Source organism: Sparus aurata, chromosome 23, assembly GCF_900880675.1.
Source record: "Sparus aurata chromosome 23, fSpaAur1.1, whole genome shotgun sequence".
Taxonomy (NCBI): domain Eukaryota; kingdom Metazoa; phylum Chordata; class Actinopteri; order Spariformes; family Sparidae; genus Sparus; species Sparus aurata.
The window spans coordinates 8,924,085-8,948,990 of NC_044209.1; the positions used below are offsets into that span (position 1 = coordinate 8,924,085).

The window sequence follows — 24,906 nt, forward strand, 5'->3', positions numbered from 1 at the left end:
CCTATCGCGTATATCGATATAGTTAAAATTTGCGCTGTGATCCTTGCTCCGGGCAAGCCGCTGACCTTGAGCTCTCTGCACTGCTCCCCCCGCCCCTCCTCCTTCATGCACAGAGACGGGGAGGGGCTGGAGCAGACACTCCGGCACTCTTCAACAAACTATTGTTGCCCTGCACTTCGGCCTTGATGCCCCATGAAAAAAACTCATCGTACGGCCACAGTGGCCTCTGTGCCCCTGGCCCGGTCAGCGTAGCGAGCTTGCCTTGAATTACAGCCACCTGAGTGCACAGTAGTCACTCACAGTAACTTCAGTGAGTCCGCGGTTCGCGCAGGTGGAGTCTCATCATCACGATGATCTCACGTGAAAGCCTCTCAAACAGCAGCAGCGTCTCAAAACAGAAGAACGAAACTTACAGCACAGTGAGCGAGCGCAGCCGGTTTGATATGATACGTGACTGACTTATGTGGTAGGATTTAGTCCGGTAAAGTTGGAAATATATTCACAGATTCGAACTTACCGGATCAATAACTCATAAGTGAAACCTTGTTAAAACACAACTGACGGCTCTTTCCTACCGTAGTAAGGAAGACAACGAGCTACAACCGTATTTTCATCAAAACGAGCGTCTGGACATTAACTCTGGTCTGTATGATCAGCCTTCTGTGAGACGAGGGCGCAGGGACCGTCTACAAAGTGCGACACCGAAAAGAGAAACTACAAAAAATATTCAATAACTTCACTATTATTCAGAGTGTAGTGTCACCAAAATCACTCCACACATCAGTGGTCTCCTGCTGGTTATTCTACAATTTTTTTGTTTGGGAAAAAATGTGCTTTGCCATAATTTTGGGGAATTTCTATTGGGAGAAATATTCAATAACATTAATATTCAGTATAGTGTCACAAAACTCACCTCACCCTAACCCTACTTAAAAAACAAACTGTTTTCTAATGTAACATCGACTTGATATTGGTATTTAAAAAACGTTTTGATACATAATCCATGTGTTATTATAAATTAGGATGTTATGGTATCAGTCTGAAAGGTAAATCAACAAATTTTACTTGGTGGTCTTTGTGCCCTGTCATGTGGCCTTGGTGCCCCTGGAAAAAAAAAAAGTGAAGGCCAAATGGACTTGCCCCTAAAATGATGAAATTCCCACCCACATGTCATATTTGGCTTTGACTTTGACTGAACATTTGCTCTCAATTTGCAATAAAAATATTGGGATATATATCGTATATCGATATTCAGCCTAAATATATCGGGATATGACTATTGGTCCATATCGCCCAGCCCTACTACAGGTAAGACGGAAAAATAAGATTGGTGTAAACGGTCTCTTGAGAGATAAGATGAGCTTCAAGCTAAGGCAAGGTGTGACCGAATAAATGCACTTGGATAAAAATCAAACAAACATGTAGGTGTGTTTTGATATATAAGTTTGTCTTTGTGGATCCATGTACTCTATGCTTGCGTGAGAACTGACATTTAAGTTTTGGTCCAACAAGTCTGCAAACAACTTTTTTATTTTGTCCCTCTATTGTTACAGTATGAGTTTTCCCCCCAAACTCTTTGCTGCTATGGAAAACAATTATGCACCATCCAACGGGACGCTGCTTATTTTAGCTACCAGAACAGGTAAGTGCTTTGGGCATATTGGAACACAAGCACACACTGATCACAGACCAGCAGCATTCAGACACTGTTTTTTTAGATTTTTAGGCATTTTGCTGTGAAAACACAGCAATGAGATGAGCTTGTACATGTCTTGCTGTATTTTGCACATTGATGCTTTGCTGTAGGAACTGTTTTAAATCAATCAGTGCAATCACAGATGAGTTTTAATTTGGCTTCAACTGGTTACCCTGGCACCATCTCCATCTTCACAGTTCACCGTTTTAATTTCCATTATGTTGTCATTCATAAAGTGGGCTCCTGTCTTCTCCAGAAGTTATTCTTTATTTGTTGCACCATTCTTTAGATTTACATGCACTATACATGACAGCTTGCCTTTTTTGATACTTACTTGTATAGATAGCGGGGTGGAAGGGGGGGGTTATCCATTCTCACCAGCAGAAGAAAGGTTCCCACTTTATAAATGGACTGAAAGGATGATGGGTCTCTGTTGCTTTATTTATTTTCTCCTCATCCACCCTGTCATGTTTGGAGACTTGTATCCTCACTCCCTTCCTCCTCCACAGCTCCTAGTGGTCTCTCATGTTGCTGTAATGTTGTTGTTGTTTACCACTGGACGTCTGACGCTAATCTTTGCTTTGCCTTGGCTCTCTGTCCTCTGTTGGTTGTTGTTCACATCCTGTCCGTCCCCTCCTTCCTCCATGTCCCTACCCTGTCCCTCTCTGTCCCCCCTCCATTGTCTTCGTCTGACCTGTAACGATTTATTTCACGCTTTTTTAATATTCATTTTGACCTCCCCTCCCCTCCCCCATCTCCCTGCCCCTTCTCCTCTTCTCTCCCTCCTTTTTTAACGCTTGTGATGTCTGCATTGGCCTGTTTTGGTGTGACCAATCATCCACTCCGAAATTTGCGCGCAAAATCAAAACACCCGCCCACACAAAAACCCTGCATCACGATTGGCTGCTTCCTCCTGGCGACGACCTACCTTGCCCTCTGCCTCCTCCTGTGTGTCCGCCCCCCGGCCTGTCCTGCCCTGCCCTGATTGGCGGCTGCTTCTTCGTGCCCTCTCTGTGATTGGCTGTGCTGATGGCGAACGTGTAGTTCACCAAAATATGGGCTTCTTGCTGACAGGTACCACTTCTGTGAGAAGTGTTTCAACGAAATCCAAGGCGAGAGTGTTTCCCTGGGGGACGACCCCTCCCAGCCTCAGACGTGAGTATCATCAACCCTCCTGCTTTCCTCTCACACATAGCAGATAGACAGTTATGTATTTCAGATATTAGCAGCCTCTTAGATTGAATCTAACAGCTGTTATAAACTCATCATTTTTGGATATCTAACCCCCAAACGGTTCTTGTTTAAAAAGAGAACAGACTAGCATGAATTAAAAAGCCTTTAACATCCAGTATTTTACTTTATTTCCCCTTAAGTAGGTTTAGGATTAGAAATCATATCTCCAGTGTGTAGTATTCCAGTATTTATATTCTGTTTCATCTTATTCCAGTTCATCATAATCAAGGAAAAGACTTAGATCTGCACTGACCAGTCAATCAAAAGGACATTACCATATACTGTATTTTGATAAATGCAAGAATATGCTTCTTGACTTTGTCATTTATGATAGTAAATGAAGAGTCTTTGGGTTTTGAACCGTTGGTCAGAAAACAACAAGCACTTTAAAGACATAGCTCTGAGCTCTAGGATTTGTGATCATTGTTCAAAATGTTTTGAATTATTAATTTAAAAAAATAATTGGTGATAACGAGTTTCTGTGTCTATGTTAAGAGTGAGATAAATAATTTGTGTATAACAATATGAGGTAATGTTATTATAGTTGTCACATTTTTAAAGGAGACATATTATGCTCATTTTAAATTTCATAATTTTATTTTAGGTTACTACAAGAATAAATATACATGCGTTGGTGCTCAAAAACACGTCCATTTTATCATACTGTCCAGTGCTGCAGCACTGTATTCCCCTCCTCGTCTGACTTGCTCTGTTGTAGCTCCTGTCTCTTTAAGGCCCTCCCTCAATACCCAGTCTGCTCTGATTGGTCAGTTCACATATGTCTGACCTAGTACTGCTAAAAACAACAGAGCAGCTTCACTTAATCAATTCTTACATGCTCAACTAGTCACTAGGCATACATTATAAAAATGTATGATTCTGTGACTAAGTGTGATGTGATGAAGTCACAGAGTTAAAGGCGAGACTACTGATGAGGTGTTTCAGGAGCATTGTTCTCTGTGGGAGAGAGGAGCTTCTGTCAGTCTAATAGGTCTCCTTTAAATTTTCAAAGCATTTTCTGAATTAAAGATGGATGACTCTGCACAAAGCCCGCAGTCTCCTGCGATTACCTTGTTGTGTTCGGTACTGTAATTTGTTTTCTGATACTTCCTGCAGGTCCATCAACAAAGACCAGTTCCAGCGAAAGAAGAACGACACACTTGACCCCGAGTTGTACGTCCTGTTCTGAACTCATTAACTTCCATTTAACGATTATTGTCGTGCCATGTTCTTATCATGATGTTAGCTATGGTTAATAATAGCTGGATTGGGTGGCTTAAATGGTTAGATAGAAGATTTTGGTTTTTATTTCCCACTTGTATTTTGGATGTCATAACCTTTTACTTACCCACTTGGCACCTGTGTAGCCTGTGCAGAGGAACAGAGTATTTCCATTATATGTGACGCTCTTGCTTCATTAACTTTAAATATTGCGTCTGTCTTTTGTCTTCTTCTTCTCTCTCTGCTCAGGCTTGTGGAATGTATTGACTGCGGTCGTAAAATGCATCAGATCTGCGTGCTGCATCATGAAACCATATGGCCATCAGGGTGAGCCAGCTATCATGTACACACTCACACACAAACTCTGTACATTCTGTTGCATGACTGGGTCTGGAAAATATATTTCGCCTTTGTATTCATTCAAAGCTTCAGAATGATCCAATACATCAATAAACGGTGCTTGAAAAGTACAATATTAAGTCCAAAAACACATGAATACACATCTCCATGCCAGTTTCTAAAAATCACACATTTTTAAGTGCAGTTTGAACAAAGTATTGAAACTGAAAATGAGTAGGAGGAATGATCATTACATCAGGATGGAAAACGCCTGCCAGTTTGGCGGCAACAGATACACATGCAAACAAAGTGCTAAAGCTCGATAAGATTTTGAGTCTCTTTCATGTGTGGTCTGCTTGTAATTTAAAGATGCAAGTCATCATAGTTGTTTAAAGAAAGGAAGACTGACATGCAAGGCTCATTTTTGGAGAAGTCGTCCTCTCGATCAGAGTCACCTAATCAGTGATTGGGGTTAATTATGACAGAACCAGAATTTAACAATTTTCTATTTACTCTCTCTTTCCACAGCTTTGTGTGTGACAACTGCCTTAAAAAGGCCAATAAGACGCGGAAAGAAAACAAATATGCAGCCAAAAGTAAGTGGAGAAATGCTCAGCTCATTTCATGCCTGCCTGCTTTCTTTAATTTCTGGCTTGTTTTTCTCAGTTTTTTTATCAATGAAGATTTTTCACCTCTGATAGAAATATCTTCCCCAAAGCTGCACCTTTTAAAGACACAGGGGTTCAGAAGAAAGAGGCCGAATGTAATGTTTTGATGTCATATCATCATCACTGAGTCCTCAAGCAAACAAAAAAACACTTGGGTTAGGGTTTGATATTAATCTGCTTTAAAATTGGACTGGTCATCAAAGGATTTTGAGGCTTTTCTGGTTGTCTTTGGACAAGTTTGTCAGACTTAATTACAGGCTTCAGTCTGAAAATGGCGCATCAACGCAAGTTTTGTTGAGCTAAGAAAATATCAAAAATATCTTTAAGGCTTCAAAACAGTAATTTCACTGTATCATTCTGCAGCTCATTTCATTTGCCTTAGAGAGTTTCCAATCATTCCACTCCCTGATACTTAAGTGGAATATTAGGGATCAAAATTATCAGGATACATGCGATGTATAATGTATCTAAGAACTAGTTCAACATTTAGGGAATATGCCTATTCACTTTCTGCCTGGAGATATATGTAGAACTGATACAATTCTGTTCAGTAAATGGGTTTTGTTGTCACCATGAATTTACTTGGCCAAATACCAAAAATAAACCATTTACAACCTCAAATAGCTGGTTTTATACTTCAGTTTGTTCTGATTGAATAAACAAGATACAGTGTTGTAGTTAGCGGTTAATTTTGGTTTATAATGAGCTGTAATAAGCTTTAGAGGTGCTGGGAAGCAGATTTTGTTACCTTTGACAGAGCCAGACTAGCTGTTTCTCCTTGGCTATAGCTTAATATCTACTACGCATACGACAAAAAAAATCACACTAAAAATGTTGAACTCACTACAAAAACTTAAAATCTTGCAAGTATATTTGTCTAATTTCTAATGAAATATATTTTATTATACTCAATATCAGGCGCAATCACTCAGAAAGTAGCATTACATGCTACAAGCAAGAAACCCTGCTATTTCTTTTTCTTTTTCCTTTTTGGTCTTTTTTGACCTATTTATGAAGTGGCGTTTGTTTGAGTGCTAGTCCTTCGAACTTCAGCTGCCATACTTGTTGTGTGGAGTTCTCTATATGGGCTAAGTGCTTAAAGACTTCAATTGTCAAACTTAATGAGGATAATATCCTTGTTTGTTGTACGTTGTCAGACGAGGGCTCTGTCTGTCCTGCAATGAGTACAGACACAAGCAGTACATATCTTGTGTACTGTTTGTGTTGTATGTTCCTGTCCTTCACTGTATTCCACCTCTTTCCTCATCCTTTTTACTGTCTTCACAGGACTTCCTCAGACAAAGTTGGGGGGCTATTTGGAGTCACGAGTGAACGAGTTCGTCAAGAGGCAGAACCACCCTGAATGTGGCGAGGTCACCATCCGCGTGGTCCACGTCTCAGACAAGGTGGTTGAGGTCAAGCCAGGCATGAAGTCCAGGTAGGTGGTCGTTTGTGCACGTAGTGAACATATTCAGGATGATTGCGCGCTGATTAATTTTAGATTTTTGTCACAATCTCAGCCGTTTTCCTCACCGTGGCTTTTCTTTTCCCTCCAGATTTGTCGACAATGGAGAGATGTCCGAGTCCTTCCCGTACAGGATGAAAGCCCTGTTTGCCTTCGAGGACGTCGACGGAGCAGAAGTGTGTTTTTTCGGCATGCACGTTCAAGAGTATGGCTCGGACTGCCCGCCTCCCAATCAGAGACGAGTGTACATCTCTTACCTGGACAGCGTGCACTTTTTCAGACCTCGACACCTCAGGACTGCTGTCTACCATGAGATCCTGCTGGGCTACCTGGAGTATGTGAAGAGGCAGGGGTGAGAGAAACATTAAGATTTTCTCAAACATAATCCCTTCAACTGAGCAGCTGAAATTGAAGTTTATTATAACACTACAGTCTCAATTAAAGGAAATGCATCTCTCCCTGTGTCAGGTTTACAAATGGTCATATCTGGGCCTGTCCACCCAGTGAAGGGGATGATTACATCTTCCACTGTCACCCAATGGACCAGAAGATCCCCAAGCCAAAGCGCCTGCAGGAGTGGTACAAGAAGATGTTGGACAAGGCTGTTTCCGAACGCATCGTCCATGATTACAAAGTGAGACTTGTTTTCTGTTTTTGAATGTAAAGTATGCATTTATCGCTGCCAAAAAGAGCCTCTGACTCATCCATAGTCCCTAACGGCATCAAACGGGGTGTCTGGAGGTCCTTAGAATGTCTTAAATGAAATTTTATAAATGGCTAATTTGAGGGGTCTTAACTGCCACAAACATTTTTATCACATTTCCTTTAGCAACACTTTGTCAGAAGCCTTTAAATGCATTAAATCTAAGTTTCTGGGACCTGTAAGATACCTGTCAAACTGCTGGAAATAATGAAGAATTCTGGCAATTTCATGATAACTGGGCAGACTGAGATTGCTTTCTCGGCTGCAAGAATAAACCTCTAAAATGTGTTTTGTTGTTTTCTGCAAGAGTGAAAAAGCTCATGAGCATCCTTTAACACTTCTCGTGTTCTCTCTCAGGACATCTTCAAGCAGGCAACAGAAGACCGGCTGACCAGCGCCAAGGAGCTGCCATACTTTGAGGGTGACTTCTGGCCCAATGTACTGGAGGAGAGCATCAAGGAGCTGGAGCAAGAGGAGGAGGAGAGGAAGAGGGAGGAGAACAGTACCTCCAATGAGAGCACGGATGTCAGTGGAGTAAGAATTCTCATGTCATTATCATCATTATGTTTTTTAGCAAGTCACTGACTCTGACATTAAAACATTCACAGGCCACAAAAGGAGACAGCAAGAATGCCAAAAAGAAGAACAATAAAAAGACAAGCAAGAACAAGAGCAGCTTGAGCCGAGCCAACAAGAAGAAACCAGGGATGCCCAACGTTTCCAATGACCTCTCCCAGAAGCTCTACGCCACCATGGAGAAACATAAGGAGGTATGCAAGGCTAATTTTATTATAGCAATAGCTGCTTACTCTTTTATTGGATTATATGGCCAAGTTATAAGAACATTACATTGACTTATGTCTTCAGAGACATCATGTTGACTCCACTCACTGAATGAACCATTCAAACTCTGCTGTTTTGCTGCTGCTGCACTTCTGTTGCAGCTGTCTGAAAATGTTCGGCTGTTTTTATGGCACAGTAGATGCAGCGTATACTAAGCTTAGTAGGATTATCCTGAACTGACTGCAGACAAGTCATTAGTTTTATGCAGTTGTGATCTTCCATCCATCCATCCATTTTCTTCCCCTTATCCGGGGCCGGGTCGCGGGAGCAGCTGTCTGAGCAGGGATGCCCAGACTTCCCTCACCCCGAACACTTCCTCTAGCTCCTCCGGGAGGATCCCAAGGCGTTCCCAGGCCAGCCGAGTGATATAGTCACTCCAGCGTGTCCTGGGTCTCCTCCCGGTGGGGCATGCCAGGAACACCTCCCGAGGAAGGTGTCCTGGGGGCATCCGATATAGACAACATCGTCCGCAAAAAGCAGAGATGGAATCCAGTGGCTCCCGAACCAGGCCCCCTCCAGCCCCTGACTGCGCCTAGAAATTCTGTCCATAAAAATTATGAACAGAACCGGTGACAAAGGGCAGCCCTGCCGGAGTCCAACATGCACTGGGAACAGGTCTGACTTACTGCCGGCAATGCGAACCAAGCTCCTGCTCCAGTCGTACAGGGACCGTACAGCCCTTAGCAGAGGGCCTCAGGGACACGGTCGAATGCCTTCTCCAAGTCCACAAAACACATGTGGACTGGTTGGGCAAACTCCCATGAACCCTCGAGCACCCTGCGGAGGGTATAGAGCTGGTCCAGTGTTCCACAGCCAGGACGAAAACTGCATTGTTCCTCCTGAATCTGAGGTTTGACTATCTGCCGAATTCTCCTCTCCAGTACCCTGGAGTAGACTTTCCCAGGGAGGCTGAGGAGTGTGATCCCCCGATAGTTGGAACACATCCTCCGGTCCCTCTTTTTGAATAGAGGGACCACCACCCCGGTCTGACAGTCCAGAGGCACTGTCCCTGACTGCCACGCGATGCTGCAGAGACGTGTCAGCCAAGACAGCCCCACAACATCCAGAGACTTGAGGTACTCGGGGCAAATCTCATCCACCCCCGGTGCTTTGCCCCCGAGGAGCTTCCCAACTACCTCAGTGACTTCGGCTTGGGTGATGAATGAATCCACCTCTGAGTCCCCAGCCTCTGCTTCCTCTATGGAAGGCGTGTCAGTGGGATTGAGGAGATCCTCGAAGTATTCCTTCCACCGCCCGACAATGTCCCCAATCGAGGTCAACAGCTCCCCACCTCCACCGTAAACAGTGTTGGTGGAGGGCTGCTTCCCCCTCTTGAGGCGCCGGATGGTTTGCTAGAATTTCCTCGAGGCTGACCGGTAGTCCTCCTCCATGGCCTCCCCAAACTTTTCCCAGACCCGAGTTCCTGCTTCCGCGCCTACCCGTGCTGCCGCACGCTTGGCCTGCCGTGCCCGTCAGCATGCTCGATAGGACTCCTTCAGCTTGACAGCATCCCTTGCAGTTGTGATCTTTTTTTTCATATTAACAATGGATTTCACATATCACACAAATAAGTTATACAATTTCAGGGTTTATACAAAGTCTTGAAAGTTTGAAAAAAGGGTTGAACCCAGACCGTTCATCATTTCGAGGTTAGGCCTGAATTGAGTTTTTTTTTTTTTTGCTTTTTTACAAATCAATTTTTTTATGCTGATCTTTCAATATTTGAAATTCAACAATCCTCTGGCATATTAGTGTGTCTCCTGGCGTTGAAATTTAATTAAGCAATATTGATCAAAACACACAATTAAGTTAATACGAAAAGCTGGTAAAATAAACAGTGTAATAAACAATAACCTTACTCGATGCCACAGTAGTTTAATAAAACCATTTCAGTCTTCATTGGGTTCAGTCGCTTGATTTCCTGATAACTTTGCACCTATGTGATGTGCATGTTACCAGCCAACTCTTCTTCAAAATAAACAAAGTGACAATATACATTGTTTTTGGGTGTAAAGGAGTTCCGTAAAGTTTTTGGTTTTTTTGCAATTGCATGTACAGCAACAATTAAGATGTGATGATGGAAGCTTCAGGAATATTCATGTTATATGTTAGCCTGAAAAGGCTTAAACTTTACCCTTAAAATGCTGTACAAAAACCTGCATTTTTCCACTGATATTTCCTGTAAGTGACTGCTGAGGTTGTTAATCAACAAACTACAAGAGAACAATGACATACTGTTCTGCACTGATATAACTGTGGTGAAAAAAGCAACAACTGACTATTGTTAAGAAAAACACAGAGGAACTCCCACAGTGTTTTTCTTAAGTGGTCCGACAAAATCCCATGAATGATATTTGTCTTCCCATTTAAATTTTGATAGATTTACAGATGACACTTGTTTGTGAGGGGTCTGAATGTATTTTCTATTAAAGGCCTGTGATGCACTTTTGGTGCTTTAGATTGCGAATAATCAACTACGTTACACAAGAAATGAATCAGTGAAGGTATGAATCTGAAGTTGGCATTTGTATAAAAGTCTGTATGTAGGAATGGGGCCTGATTTTAAAAACTTGCTGATCCTCATTACTCTTTTTCCCAGGTCTTCTTTGTCATCCGTCTAATTGCTGGCCCCACTCTTAACTCGCTGCCCCCCATTACTGACTCGGACCCCCTGATGGCCTGTGACCTGATGGACGGCCGCGACGCCTTCCTGACTCTGGCCAGGGACAAGCACCTGGAGTTCAGCTCACTCCGCAGGTCCTTGTGGAGCACTATGTGTATGTTGGTGGAGCTGCACAACCAGAGCCAGGACCGCTTTGTCTACACCTGCAATGAGTGCAAACACCACGTGGAGACCCGCTTCCACTGCACTGTCTGCGAGGTGAGAGTCGCAGTTGCCTTTTCTCTCTTTGAATTTAACTGGAGATCAATCACTGCAGCATGAAAACAGTGACAATATTTTAGATACTCCAGTGTGTTTTACATCATCAGGTGAGCGTGCCCGCAACAAGCCAGCTAAATTTGATGATAGTTTCCTCTCAATTTTCCTCACAACACTGCTTTTATTACACTCAAATACATTCTTTGTCCCCTTATTTTGAAAATCAGTATAGCCAATCACAGCTTTTTTCAGTGATTTCATTGTGACCATAAAACAGCAAATTGTTCCACATTCAGATTGTTTGGCTTGGTTAATGGGTAGCATTTACGAGCTGTGGTTAAATCAATGTTTTATTCTTTAATTGTTTTCTGATTTATTTGGAAATTCAGTCAATGAGACCTCATGACCTCACTCGCTAGACGAAGTTACTTGGCCTCTCTGTCCACATTTTTTTTTTTAACCAGATGAGGAGAAAGTCAAACATGTTGTTGGACATTTCACTGTTCTGTTGGCCTGTCTTGTTTGTTCCCAACAGAGCTTTTTCTTTTTATTCTTTTTTTAAATTATTTGTTTGCCATATTCTTAGAAGGAACACTGGATTTCTACTTTGAAAAAGTGCAAGTAATATATAGGAACACCATATTTCAAAGCATGGATCAACTGGTTTTCTCTTTCATTTAAGATTTAGCTGAACAAATTAAAGGTTTTAGTTCAAAGCAGACAACAGAAGCCTGGTGGTTTAAGAGATGCACTTTTTTCTCCCCTCCCATTTTGAGCAGCAAAATTCCATTGTAGTGAAGTCATTGTCTTTGTTATATCCACCGTTGGCCTGGGGAGCTTGTAGGAAGTCGTGTGCAACCTTTGATACACTTGGAGTCAGTAGCAGCTGCAGCTATCACACCAGTGTTTTGACTTGAGATGCAACTACAGTGAGAAAGCCATGAATCCTCACTGTCTTCCCACCATTTCCAGTTGTTTTCATTGGAATGCACAATGGAACACAATGCTGCTGCAGAAGACAGTCTGAATAATAGGTGTTTTTGCTGTAGTGCTCATTCTTAGCATTCTCAGATAAAAGGTTGGGAAATCTGGACAGGAAGACTGAGAAGAATAACTCCTCTTACTTTAGGTCTGATTGTGTGTACAATAGCAAAACATTGCAAAAAGGCTGTGCTTGTGTGGGCATGTTGCTGTAGGCAAAGGTTGGAAAGATGAAGTATAAACCAGAATTGTTAAACCAGCGATAACACCCATATTCATGTTGTTATCCTTCTTTTTCTCCTTTCCTTCTCCAGGACTATGACTTGTGCATCACCTGCTACAATATTAAAGGTCACGAGCACAAGATGGATAAGCTGGGACTTGGACTGGACGACGACAGCAACAACCAGGCAGCAGCAGCTACCCAGAGTCCAGGAGACTCTCGTCGTCTCAGCATCCAGCGCTGCATCCAGTCTCTGGTCCATGCATGTCAGTGTCGCAATGCCAACTGCTCGCTTCCGTCCTGCCAGAAGATGAAGCGTGTCGTTCAGCACACAAAAAGCTGCAAGCGGAAGACGAATGGCGGCTGTCCCATCTGCAAGCAGCTCATCGCGCTGTGCTGTTACCATGCCAAACACTGCCAGGAGAACAAATGTCCCGTCCCGTTCTGTTTGAACATCAAACAAAAGCTCCGGCAGCAGCAGCTGCAGCACAGGCTCCAGCAGGCCCAGATGTTGAGGAGGAGGATGGCCAGCATGCAGAGAGTGGGGCAGCCAGCAGGAGGGCCCCCAGGAGGACCTGTTGTAGGACTTCCATCACCAGGGAACAATGGTACCACAGCGCCCAGTACTCCAACATCTGGTGGAACCCAACCCCCAACACCTCAGACCCCAACTCAGGCCATGCCTCCAGTCCCGCAGCAGGGACTGGGCCCTGGACCCGGAGTCCAACAGCAACAGCAGCCCGGTGGGATGCCCACACAAAGTGGCATGCCTCCTCAGCACCCCCTTCACCACCAGTTCCAGCAGATGGCAGGTGGGGGAGGTGGGGCTGGGGGGATAATGAGCTCTCCCCAACATCAGCAGCAAATGCTTCCTCAGGTCCAGCAACAGCAGCAAAGTGGAGCAGGGACCAACCCTCAACAGCTCCAACAGCACCCAAACAATTTGCCTCCATATGCCAGCAGACCCCCAGGCCCCTCCCAGATCCATCAGTCCCAGGGCAAACCGGTCCTTGGCTCTGCAACACCTCCCCAGCAGCAGCCTAGTGGCGCTGTCATGTCTGGTGGTGTTGGGGGCCCACAACCTCCCAGTCAGCCCCAAGGCCAGCCTCCCATTCCACAGCAGCAACAGCACCCCCCCTCTGGCCCTCCACCTGCAGCAGTAGAAATTGCCATGAAGATCCAACAGGTAGCCGATGCTCAAAGAAAGATGGCTCTTCAGAGACAAGCGGCACAGGCAGCTGCAGGCATGATGCCTCCCCACCCTCACCATCAGCAGGGTCAGGGTCAACAGATGGGCATGGGACACCCAGGGGCAGTAGGTATGGTTGGACCCCAGGGTATGCCACCACAGAGCCAAGCAGCTGTGGCAGCTGCCCGAGCTCACATGGATCAACCACAGGGTGCTCCATCAGGGATGATGGTTGGTGCTGGTGGGCCCATGCAGCAACCCCCTCAGCAGGGTAACCTGCCCCAGGGCCAGCTCCCCCCTCAGGTACAGCTTCAACAGCAGAGGTTGGGTGCTCCCCTTCAAAACCCTCAACAGCAGCAGCAGCAGCAGCAGTGGGCAGGCCAGGGAATGCCTCCTCAGCAGAGGCAAGCTATGATGAACCACATGGGCCATCCAGCCATGATGGCAGCCCAACAGCAACAGCAAATGCAACATCAGCAGCAGCACCAACAAGCTCAGGGCCATGCTGCCTTGATGAATATGGCACAACAGCAGCAGCAGCAAGGCGTGGGTGGAAGGGTCCCAGGCAGCGCGGTCCCTGGAGCTACCGGTGTTCCAGGGGTTGGTGTTGCAGGTGGAAACATCCCCCAAGCAGCCCTCCAGGAGCTGTTACAGACTCTCCGCTCACCCAGCTCACCGCTCCAGCAACAGCAAGTCCTCAACATCCTGCGCTCCAACCCACAGCTCATGGCTGCTTTTATCAAACAGAGGGCCTCAAAGTACAAGGGCGTGCAGGGAGGCCCCGGTGGACCCAGTGGTGTCCCTGGAGGTCCTGGACCCACAGGGGGTCCAGTTGGTAATGTAATGGCAGGAGGAGGCCCACAGGTGAACATGAATGCTGCAGGTCCTGGCCAGCCAGGTATGCACATGGGGGGTCAGGGAGGGACAAATGTCAACATGGCCACTATGGCGCAGCTACAGCAAGTCCAGCAGCAGCAGCAGCAGCTACAACAACAACAGCAGCAACAACAGCAGCTACAACAACAGCAGCAACAACAACAGCAGCTACAACAGCAGCAACAACAACAACAACAGCAGCAACAACAGCAGCAGCAGCAGTTACAACAGCAGCAGCAGAGGCCGATGCTCAGCAGTTTACAACAACAGCAAGTGGCAGCTCTCCAGCAGCAGCAGCAACAACAGCAAGGGGGAGGAAGAGGCATGCAGGGCCAGGGGTCACAAATGGGAAATCTCAACAATCCCCAGTTTAGAGAGCTGCTCATGAGGCGGCATCTCCAACAACAACAACAGCAGCAGCAACAACAACAGCAGCAGCAGCAGCAGCAGCAGCAGCAGCAGCAACAACAACAGCAAATGGGAGTCAATCATGGTCAGTTCCAGCAGCCACAGCCACCACAGGGGCAGGGCTACATGGGGCAGCCTGGAATGCAGCCTCCTTCAGTGGGACAGGGTCCACCTGGGGGTCCACCTCTTGGCCCTCAGCAGCCTGGGGGTCCCGCAGGACAGCAGGGGCAAGGTTATCCAGGCTCAGTGGCCCAGCAGCAGGCCACAGCTGCACTCCAGCAGAGGCTACAACAGCAGCACCACCTCCAGATGCAGCAGCAGAATGCAATGGCTGGCCTGCCGGGAGGTGATGCAGGTGGAGGGGGTGTAGGAGGTCCTCAACAGCCACCTCAGGGTCCTCAGCCAGCTCAGACTGGCCCCCCACCTACATCTGCTCTGCTCCAACAGGCTCTCCACCAGAGGTTGCTTCAGCAGCAACAGCATCAGCATCTTGGTCCTGGGGGGTCACCAGCCCAGCACAGCAATCCCATGAGCCCTCAGCAGCCGCAGCAGATGGCCCAGTCCCCACACCCACACCTGCAGGGCCAGGCACTGCCCACATCACTGGCTAACCAGGTGCGGTCCCCACAACCTTCACCCAGACCGCAGTCCCAACCGCCACACTCCAGTCCATCCCCACGCATGCAGCCCCAGCCCTCGCCACATCACATCTCCCCCCAGATGCAGACTGGTTCCCCACACCCAGGCCACCTGAACCAGCACCACCCAGGTATGGTGGTCCCTCCACAACAACAGCCAACGACCCAGCAACAGAACTCAATGGAGCAGTTTGGGTCGGACCAGAGCGCCATGCTGTCTCAGCTAAGTGGCATGGCAGGCCTCCACGGGCCAGGGGGCAGTGGTCAGGACCCGCTTGGCCAGAATATGAATCACAACCCTTTAGACATCATGTAGAACGTCTGCTTAATGTGTCAAGTGGAGCCTAAATGCTCTGTGATTCTTCGCACAAACTGCACTCACCCAGGACAGTGTTATTGTTATTACCTAGCCTTTCTTTTTTTATACTATTATTAAATGTTATTTAAAATGTTTTCAATAAAGATGCATTGAACTGAACTTCCTATGGGAGATGAACAATAAATCAAGCAGTCGTTAAATAAATTAGAATAAATGAATTGTAAGTTATTGCTGTTAATATATTTTTTTGCCAATTGTGGACAAAGAGGGGGATGGTTTCTCAGCACCACCCCTCACTTCCACCTCTTGCTGAATACAAGAAAAGGTGATATTTTCGGGGTTTTGGGGGGTAAATAGGAGTAATTGCCTTTTTTAAGAAATGTTTTTAAGATTTTAAAAGTGGTCGAGAATTAAAGAGGAGATGATTTAATGCAAAGAACTTTTTTATCGGTTTCATGTCCCATCATTCAGTCTGTCTATTTCTGTTCTGCAGAGTGATGTGGATTATTATTATTAATGTAAATCCAAACATGATGCATATCTTAGTTTTTAAATGTTTGGGTTTGCTTTATTTATTTTCTTTGGGGGGTTGGGCGGGGGTGTTATGTATCCTGAGACTGCTACAATTCGTATAGAAATATATTTTTGTTATTGACTGTTAAGACGGGGTAGTGGAGATTTCATTTCACTTCAGATGTCTTTAGTTGGGTCTGTCCAGGTGGGAATAATTAAATGTCAGTGTTTTATTGCAGTGGTTGAGGGTCTGCTGTGAGATGTCGAACGGACATGTTGTGACATCCCGGCCAGCTTCTGTATTGGACATCGGTTCATGCTGGAAGGGACTCTTCCCTCGCAAACATGCAAGCCCTCTCCCTCGAATGTGTGTGCACTCCTTCCTTTAAAGACACTTAATATGGAGCAGTGGAGGCTTGGGGAGGGGGGGTGCATACCTGTGTGCCTGTAACATTTTGAGTACATGGGCTGGGATGTGAAAAAACGTGGGTGGGGTGGGCTCCTTTTAGTGTTTTTAGGATTCTACTGTTTGGAGTAAACAGAGGATTTAGATCCAAATGAACTGTGTTGCACAGAAATGAGGAGAAATGAGGAGATATGAGCACTCAGTCTCCATTTTTTTCGGCCTCGTCCCCTTTGCTGCTTCCCTTGGACTTTAAATACCCTCCTCCTCCTCTGCTTCCTCCTCCTATGGGGGAAGTTTTCCCCCCCTCCCCCAAACTCCATCCTCTTTATCTTTCTGCTAAGAACTTTGGGAGTTTAATTTAATATTTTTTACTGTACAAAGGAAACACAAACTGTGGACTCAAATACTGTTTTTTATAATAAAATGAAAATTACCAACAGTGAGTGTCCTGCATGTGGCTGTTTGTTACAAATAAGATTGGGGATTAAGAGCCGTGTGCCATATCATACATCTTCCTTTGAACAAACACACGTTGTGCCTGTAGCACCAACTGAAATTAGTGCGTCATTCAAGTCTCTGCGGTTCGTGGATGAAAACCTGCCAACAGCCAACAACTGACCGATCAGATCACTGCAAGTTTGCTGATATCATTCCTGCAAGATCCTCACAGGGACATGCTGACTTGGCAATAAAGTCCAGTAATAAAAATGTATATTACAAGTCATAAGACGGGTGAATATTTTGCTGCTTTTCAAGGCCTCCCATGCACTAACTGGTTTTAAAATAGTTTCAAATCGAGGAATAATTTCCTACATTCAAATACACAAGAAAAGACAATTAACTGTATTTCACAAGTTTTGGGTCATTTTCAGCAGTGACTGTGTGAAAGGTACACTTTTATTCCCAACTGTGAATGACACAGGGCAACTTTGTGGTGATGATTGGAACTGAAATCAGTACCTTATTATTAGATGTATGATTGGATTTTTGCCAGTATCCAGTATGCTGCTATTGTCCAACTCATTGTAGCCAGCATACGCCAACATATGCAACATATTTTTTACATATTTTTTTCCATCTAGTGCAAGAGAACATCAAGTCTCCTTTAAAGGAGTTAACATAATATTATGCCTCCTCTTACTGTGATGACCCACTGACAGATGTAAGCATACAATACTTTTCAAAATCTACACCTTCACATGGTTAAGTAATTAAACTTCTTATGTTAAAATACATGTGATATTCACACAATACGCATATGATCATTGTTGCAAAAACACTGGCAAAGCGCATGCAGAAACATGGTGAGTCATTCGGCTCAGGCTTGTGAGAGCGGACCAATCGGAGCAGACTGGGCTTATAGGGAGGAGGGCGATGAAGGGACCGGCACTAAAACAGAGCAACTGTTATTTTTGCACATCCCTTCCTTATACTATCCTTTTAGAAAAAAAGCTTTTTGGGTCGGATGGACCTAATTTATAATTAACATATTTTCTTCTCCTCTTCTCTCTGCACTGCCAGCAGAAACAGCCAGTTACATAAATATTCATAATTGTTCATCATGACTTATCGAACAGAAGCACTTACTATACTACTGAACATTCAAAATGCTAAACTTAACAGATAGTCCCAGCCAGGAAAGCAAGGGCCCGTCCGGAAATCTGGCAGGCCACCTCCAGATGGCGGGCAAAAAGGACCACAAATACAGACAAACTTACTACTATCAACATGGCGTGTTGTAGTTTTGTGTCTTGCTCCAGACAGAGGCGACGAGGCCTGGATTCAGACATGTGAAAGCCCCTCCAACCCATGCCTCACAATCTGTCCATGGCTTTAGGCTGTTTGGAGTCACAAATAGCAGCTTTAAAGTGACATGAATTCATAATAGAATACCGAAAGCTGTTAAACTGCCGTTCAATTATTGCACTGACAAAACTGTTTATTTTTGAAGAAAAAGAATTCGAGTCCTCACACATTTTTAACTAATTTTACAAACGTGCTTCCTCATCAGCACAACATTATGAAGAAGCACTGCGAGGATAACTGCTGAGTAAACCTTGATTGGCAATCAGTATTCAAAACCTTTATGAGATGTTTTTGAAGAAATGTTGCTATCATGTATGATACGCTCTGAAATTGTCAGCTTATGGTCCCCACCAATATTTCAGCTTTGCTGTGCACCACTGACCCCGTATGTTACAGTAACCTGTTTATTTGTAACTTTTAAACTGGAATTCATTTCTTTGTATTGTTTTTTTTACTATTACTTTCCTACTTTGCACCATTATTCATGTATTCCTACTATCAAAGAATGGTGACCGTGTATTTTTCTCACCTTTCATCACTTTATTTGTATGTACACGTCCTTAAGCGAAGGGCAGTTCATTCGCGGTGTAGACATATCTGAATCCTAACCCTCCACAGGTCTGATCCAGGGCCCCTGTGATCGCAGCAGCAGTGGTGATCACTAATCTTGTGATTCTACTCAGGTGTATTTGTGGCTGAACAAGAAGCTCGATGTCTCCTAACTGATTCTGGTTAGTTCCCCACACACTCCACCCCCTCACTTCCACTGCTGCTGCTGCTGCACAGTTGAAACACACTGAGCTGATGATTCAGACTGTTAACTGGATGGCGTCACTTATAGTAATGTGTCTTTCCTGAGGGGGACGCGCCCTCTAGTGGCGACACATGGCAGCACGCTTGCTCGACGTGAAGGCGGTAATGATGGATGGACAGCACACACAGTAGCTTTACAAATGTTACCCAAAAGGGTTCATTGCTTTACTATTATTATTATTATTATTATTATTATTTTAAAATATACTTGAAGTAAAAAGGTCAAATGAGTACCCAGATTACTCTCCTCCTGTTTGCCCACAGATCATTATCAGTTTTAAGTATTTGATGTTGACAATCAGTGTGCTGTGGTCCTTCAGTTAAAGCTCACTTGAATAAACCAGACTTTAAAGAAGCTCCCCCTGGTTAAGTTGTGGTGCTCAAGAGTTCTCCACATTATGATAAATCATGATAAAACAGAACTACCGTGCTGTGTTTCTGCGGTCAAGAAGTTGCTTTGGGTTTTGGGGGGCGCTGTTGACTGCAAAACAAAATCAGTGTTGCTTGCTCTGATGGCTTCATATACCAGGGCTGCCTTCCTGCTTTGGTCCATCTAGTCTGGAACCACTACACAATGAGGCCCGTTTGAAGGAAAAGTGTCTTAAAGTTGTGCAGTGGTGGGAGAATTCCTGTGTGTTCTCTCCCTCCACCTTCTATCTGATACTTAACTTACATGAGAACATAATAAATACGCTCCGGGAGGCAGAAATATGTTTTTGTACATATTTATTGGAAATGCAATGAAAATAAAAATTCATTTTTTTTTAAGAGAAGACATGTTTGACAGCTCATCTTTGTCAGAAGAAGACTGATTCACTGACACATTAAGTGACATAAGTTAGTTTAGCTTATACATGTGACATGCAATAAATAATAGCTCACTACGGTCTGACCTAACATACAATTGTTTCCATCTGCACGTTACCTTACACAGCGTGACATCAGCGCTTTTCAAATGCACAAAGGCTAGTGAAAAGAGTGTACTATCAATTGGTTATACAAAAATAGAACCAGGTAGCATTTCATACTTGAAAAGTAAAAGGACAGACAGACAGACGGACAGCAAACACAACTGTGTACTTCTTTTTTGTGCACCCATCCTCCTTGAAATACGGGACTGCATCTAAGCGGCAGGCGTTAACTCTCTCGCTTTGTTTTTATTCCTTTTGTGACAGAAATAAACCTTTTCAACAAACCACAGGACAGGGCTTTGTGCGTGTGTGGCACAGACTGACAGGGCATGCGGTGGGCTCTGTGAGAATACTGAAAAAGGGAAAAAAAAAAAAAAAAAAAGAGCAGTATCTTTACAAAACGCTGTTGGTAAGAAAGAGGAGTGGCTGAAACGGGCCCCCGAGCAGTGATCCGAGAGTGGGAGACCGGTGTCTGGCTGGAAAGCACTGAGGATGGCTGGAATAAAAGTAGCTGCATGGAAGTAGTATTGTGGACTGTTAACGTTTCGCTTCAACTGCTGTCTCACCATCTGTCTCCGGCTGGTGAACCCAGCGGCCCCGCGAATGAAACCTGCCACTGAGATCCATTTAGTCCCCTGGATTGCAATGGATGATCTGAGCCCATTTTGGGGGCCCTCGGGCTTCCTATCACACCTAATAAATGAGCCACAATGATAAAATTACCACTCATTTTTGTATTGAAAGGCAGAAAATGTCTTCATCGAACTCAGTAGGAAATGAGTTTATGTAAACATGTGGAAATATCTCACATACACGACTATTTACACGTACAAAATGAGTGGCAAGTCTAATTATGGTTGTTTGGATCTCCATTCAGTATCCCTTAAAGAAGCCTTCAGCCACCGTGGCCTCTTTGAAAGTCACCGTCAGAGAGTTGATTGTCACGTTTGTCACAATCACCTTCCTAGCATGCTCTGCTGCAGCGGGAGCAACCTGACTGAACGACTGATTGTCACCTTCCGCTTCCTCCTTCCCCGCCTCAGCAGTGGAGCAGACGGTGGCGTCAACCGCCATCTCGCCGCTCCCCTGAACGCACACTATCACCGAGGTCTGACAGACGCACCTCTCTAATGTGGGACACTCCGACACCGACTCTGCGCCCTCCTCACCTGACCTGTACCAATCTGACCCGTCGCCCACCGTAATCGCATCACCCGCTTCGGCCTCAGGCGCTGAGGCGTTGTCCTTTGATTGGTCACACGCAAATGTCTGGTTCTGTTTTGTTACGGATGTCCCTCCGCCTGTTTTGTCAATCCATGTCTCTGTGCCTACCGCTGACAGGTCAGCGTCCACCTTCTCCTCCACCTCCAGGTCCTGTCGCTCCAGCAGGGGTGGGGAGCTGCACTCTGACTGACCTGAAAAAGAGAGAAAGAGAAATGTATGTCATCTTCGAAAGGTCAAAGTTCAAGACTGGGCTACTGAGTTTCTCTAAGGGATCAACCTGACAAACCAACCATATAAGCTGTCTTCACATCTCTCCTCGGTGGTGCATTCAGACTCCTGCTTGTCCTCCTCGCTGGTGGGGCCCCAGTCCTCCTCCATGGGCTCCTCCTTCTTCCTCAGTGGACGGAGGGTTTTGTGCGAAGCTCCCTCCGACCTCCGTTTGGACACCCTCTGCCTTCTCTTCCTCCAGGCCGGCCGAAGAGACATGCCGCCCCGCTCGACCTGGTCCACGTCTGTGCTCATGGCACGGGTGAGAGAGAGACGCAGGCGAGGCGGGGGCTTCTCCTTGTGGGCACTGCGGAGGTCCATGGCAAAGAGGTTCTGTGGGGGGGGGTGCAAGGTGAATTAGATTAGCTTTGTTCAATTTGAGATAACAGCTACAAATGTTTATCTGGGACAGAAACTTTTTAGACAAACGACATTTCTGGGAAATACAGTCTCAGTCCTGTGATATTCTATAGTTTTCTTACTCTAAACAAAAAATAAATAAATACTAGTAATTCATCAAGTACTGACTGTAATCAAAAGCCTGGCATAGTCTGGTCACTGCTGTATTATAATCTGGAAACCAGGCTAAACTACTGTGCATACAGCAAAAATAAATAAACAAATAACACACACAAAAATAGTGACACAGTTATATAAAACAGTAATAGTGTTTCTCCTACTAGCCCTGCCTGTGTTAACGCCCAGCCAAAGACTTTACAGCGTGATAACATTGGTGGTGCCAGAGCTCCTTTCATCAAACTGCCTTGAAGAGGGTGTAATCGGAGAGCAACAGCCGTTGTGAAAGTGATAGTAACACTGGAAGAGCAAGAATGACCTTTTTACAACAGCGCTCGCTCCCAGACGCTGCATTGCATTCTGGTCTATTGAGGCTGTTATTAGTTGTATAATGCCTCTGTGGATCTGGAAGGAGTTTGCAAAGATTTAGGAAAATAAACCCTGGTGGGATCACATTTTTCAGACACCCTACATTAAAAACTGGACGTGTGGGTTTGAAAGAAGTTAGGGATAATCGAGCATGTAGGGATACTCTATGGCATTATGGGAAATGAGATTGACCCACACCGGGGACTTAAAGTCTGGATATCTCGGCCTCTGCTGCTGCAATTTGACTATTATTGCTGCCATCTGTCTATTGTGAATCCCTCAATTCCACATAGGAGCACTACTGAGTCGATGGCCTTTCAGGGCTTCACACAAAGTAGGAAACAACAGAGACCGGTGAGACAAGAAGAAAGTTAAGTGTCGCTACCCGCAGGACGAGCCTCCTGGGTCTGAGACCTTTCCTGCGATAAGCCAGAGCTCTGATCTTCTCCTGACTGGAAGAGAGGTAGGGAAAGGAGGGGCGGGAGAGGACAGAGACAAAGTGACACAGGGAAACAGACTGTGAGCGAGAGAACAAAAAGAAAACTGAGAAAAAAAAAGTGCCTTGCAAGCATAAAAAGGAGCTTTCTATGATTACTCACTTCTCTTCGTAGGCCAGGACCAGGCGCGGGTCCAAAATATTGTCCTCTGGTTCCCAAGTACTGTACCTGCCAACACACACACAGAATAACAAATAATTCTATCTTTCTATCTATCTATCTATCTATCTATCTATCTATCTATCTATCTATCTATCTATCTCTCCATCTATCCTCTCAATCCTGTTCAGGTATCAATGAGCGTATTTTGAAAAGGCTACTGAGTGTATATTGAGGGGATGAGGTCACTGGATGATGACTCAAGGCTTACTCACTTTGGGGACCATCCCTGCCACTTCAGTAGATACTCCACATTACCCTGAGGACAGGCAGACAGGAGGGGGCAGTTAGAGGAGATACAGCACACAGCCGGACACATTCACAAAACCCGCGTCTCAGATCCGATCCAGCGCGCCGCGGGAACAAGCTGCTCCGAGCGGCGAAGGGACGAAAAGGACGACTGTCGCTTTAACGCGTGGAGGGAGCGAGGAGGGGAGGGTCATGGACATTTCTCTCCCTTTTCAAACGGTGTTTTTCTGTGGGATGACGTCAATGACAGCGGGGCTGGGTGGCCTCCAAACACCAGCTTCTCTCCGGAGCCGCGGTGACGTGCCCGCACATGGCCACGCGAGCCGGCCTCAAACCACGCACGGGCCCGGATAGGTGGGGCATGAACATGTAAACAACGTGGCGTTGCGCAACGCGCGCCCAGCGAGCCCGATACAATCATCACAGAGCGAGAAACTACTGGAACTCTCACCTGGCGCGGGGCGGAGCCGCTCGTTTGTGAGAGCGCGTGTCGCTCACACGCTCTCACCATTGTACCACATCACAGCAAACTTCACCACAGGCTCCTGCAGTGAGAACCAGGGGACGACGCTGGCCATTTGTTCGCATTTACAGAATGTACACTATGTTCACATGCTGCGCCAGATATGTTCACATGCTGCGACAGATACGCACTTCCCGCACTGTGGAGACGAACTGTCGGTCCCACATCTCATCCACTGTAAACTCAGCTGCTCACCGTTACGCAGCAGTTCCCCACAGGAGCCGCCGCTCGGCTCGCTGGCGCTACTTAAATCAAGTGCGCAGCTCCCCGGTCCTGACCGTACTCACACACACACACCCCCTTTAACAGTTTACTACAGCTGCGTAGGCTCCTCCAAAACACGCTCGTGCTGCAGCATCTCGGCGGCTGCACAGCACGGGCACAGGATGTGACTCAACAATGTTAAAACTTTGGCGCAGTTAATTCAAAGCATAGATTGTTCGAGCATCTCATTTGCGTAAATAGTTGAGAAACTGCGTAGCCTAGTTTCGTTGCGTATGAGGACGGCAGGCGATGCTGCACTGGACACAGCGCGCCGCGAGAGACCAAAAAACACACACAGGGGGACAAGTTTGTGCGCAAGTTAAACGGAGCGCAGGTGCCCCCTCTTACCTTTCGCACTCTCTTCTTCGTTATCGACTCGACTGCAAACACTTGGTCTCCAATTGATGACAGCTCCATCGCCGCGCGCTCCTCCACACGCTCCTAACAAGACACAAACTGGAGCTGCGCTGTTGTTGTTGCCGAAGAGCCGAAATGAAACTAGTACGTGAGGACGAGGGGGAAAACCCTCGGAGCGTCGCTGCAGCCGCTCGCTCCCGCTCCGGAACACTTTGTTTTGAGCGCCGAGCCTCCGCACTTCCCTCTCAGCAAACTCCAGCTGCCTGCCTCCCTCACTTTTTAAATCTGCGACACATCAACACAGGACAACGCGCTGCTTTAAGCCGGGCGCGCCCCCTTTCCATTGCGT

General features: G+C 45.7%; 2 protein-coding genes across 14 annotated transcripts in view; one reads left to right on the forward strand and one right to left on the reverse strand.

Moving 5' to 3' along the window:
- Window positions 1-17,041, forward strand: part of ep300b (EP300 lysine acetyltransferase b) — a 35,426-nt gene extending 18,385 nt beyond the window's left edge. For 4 of the 12 annotated variants that reach the window (XM_030406565.1, XM_030406570.1, XM_030406566.1 and 1 more), the window contains exons 19-30: window positions 1,554-1,642; window positions 2,741-2,851; window positions 4,046-4,102; window positions 4,400-4,477; window positions 5,018-5,085; window positions 6,445-6,595; window positions 6,714-6,974; window positions 7,091-7,256; window positions 7,683-7,859; window positions 7,934-8,095; window positions 10,768-11,049; window positions 12,345-17,041. In XM_030406565.1, the coding sequence (XP_030262425.1) occupies window positions 1,554-1,642; window positions 2,741-2,851; window positions 4,046-4,102; window positions 4,400-4,477; window positions 5,018-5,085; window positions 6,445-6,595; window positions 6,714-6,974; window positions 7,091-7,256; window positions 7,683-7,859; window positions 7,934-8,095; window positions 10,768-11,049; window positions 12,345-15,680 (4,938 nt within the window). In that variant the 3' untranslated portion in view covers window positions 15,681-17,041. The remainder of the gene's footprint in view (window positions 1-1,553; window positions 1,643-2,740; window positions 2,852-4,045; window positions 4,103-4,399; window positions 4,478-5,017; window positions 5,086-6,444; window positions 6,596-6,713; window positions 6,975-7,090; window positions 7,257-7,682; window positions 7,860-7,933; window positions 8,096-10,767; window positions 11,050-12,344) is intronic. The other 8 variants (XM_030406567.1, XM_030406571.1, XM_030406575.1 and 5 more) reach the window with 3 other exon arrangements.
- Window positions 17,042-19,930: 2,889 nt separating this feature from the next.
- On the reverse strand, window positions 19,931-24,906 carry cbx7a (chromobox homolog 7a). Of its 2 annotated transcripts, none has more exons than XM_030408628.1 (6): window positions 24,549-24,906; window positions 23,380-23,423; window positions 23,108-23,173; window positions 22,894-22,960; window positions 21,647-21,956; window positions 19,931-21,547 (listed from the first exon to the last, which is right to left on the reverse strand). In XM_030408628.1, exons 1-6 carry the CDS (start codon window positions 24,615-24,617, stop codon window positions 21,006-21,008), a joined length of 1,098 nt encoding a protein of 365 aa, XP_030264488.1. In that variant the 5' UTR covers window positions 24,618-24,906; the 3' UTR covers window positions 19,931-21,005. The 2 variants fall into 2 exon arrangements, with proteins under 2 accessions (XP_030264488.1, XP_030264489.1); XM_030408629.1 differs by lacking the exon at window positions 24,549-24,906 and adding an exon at window positions 23,865-24,108.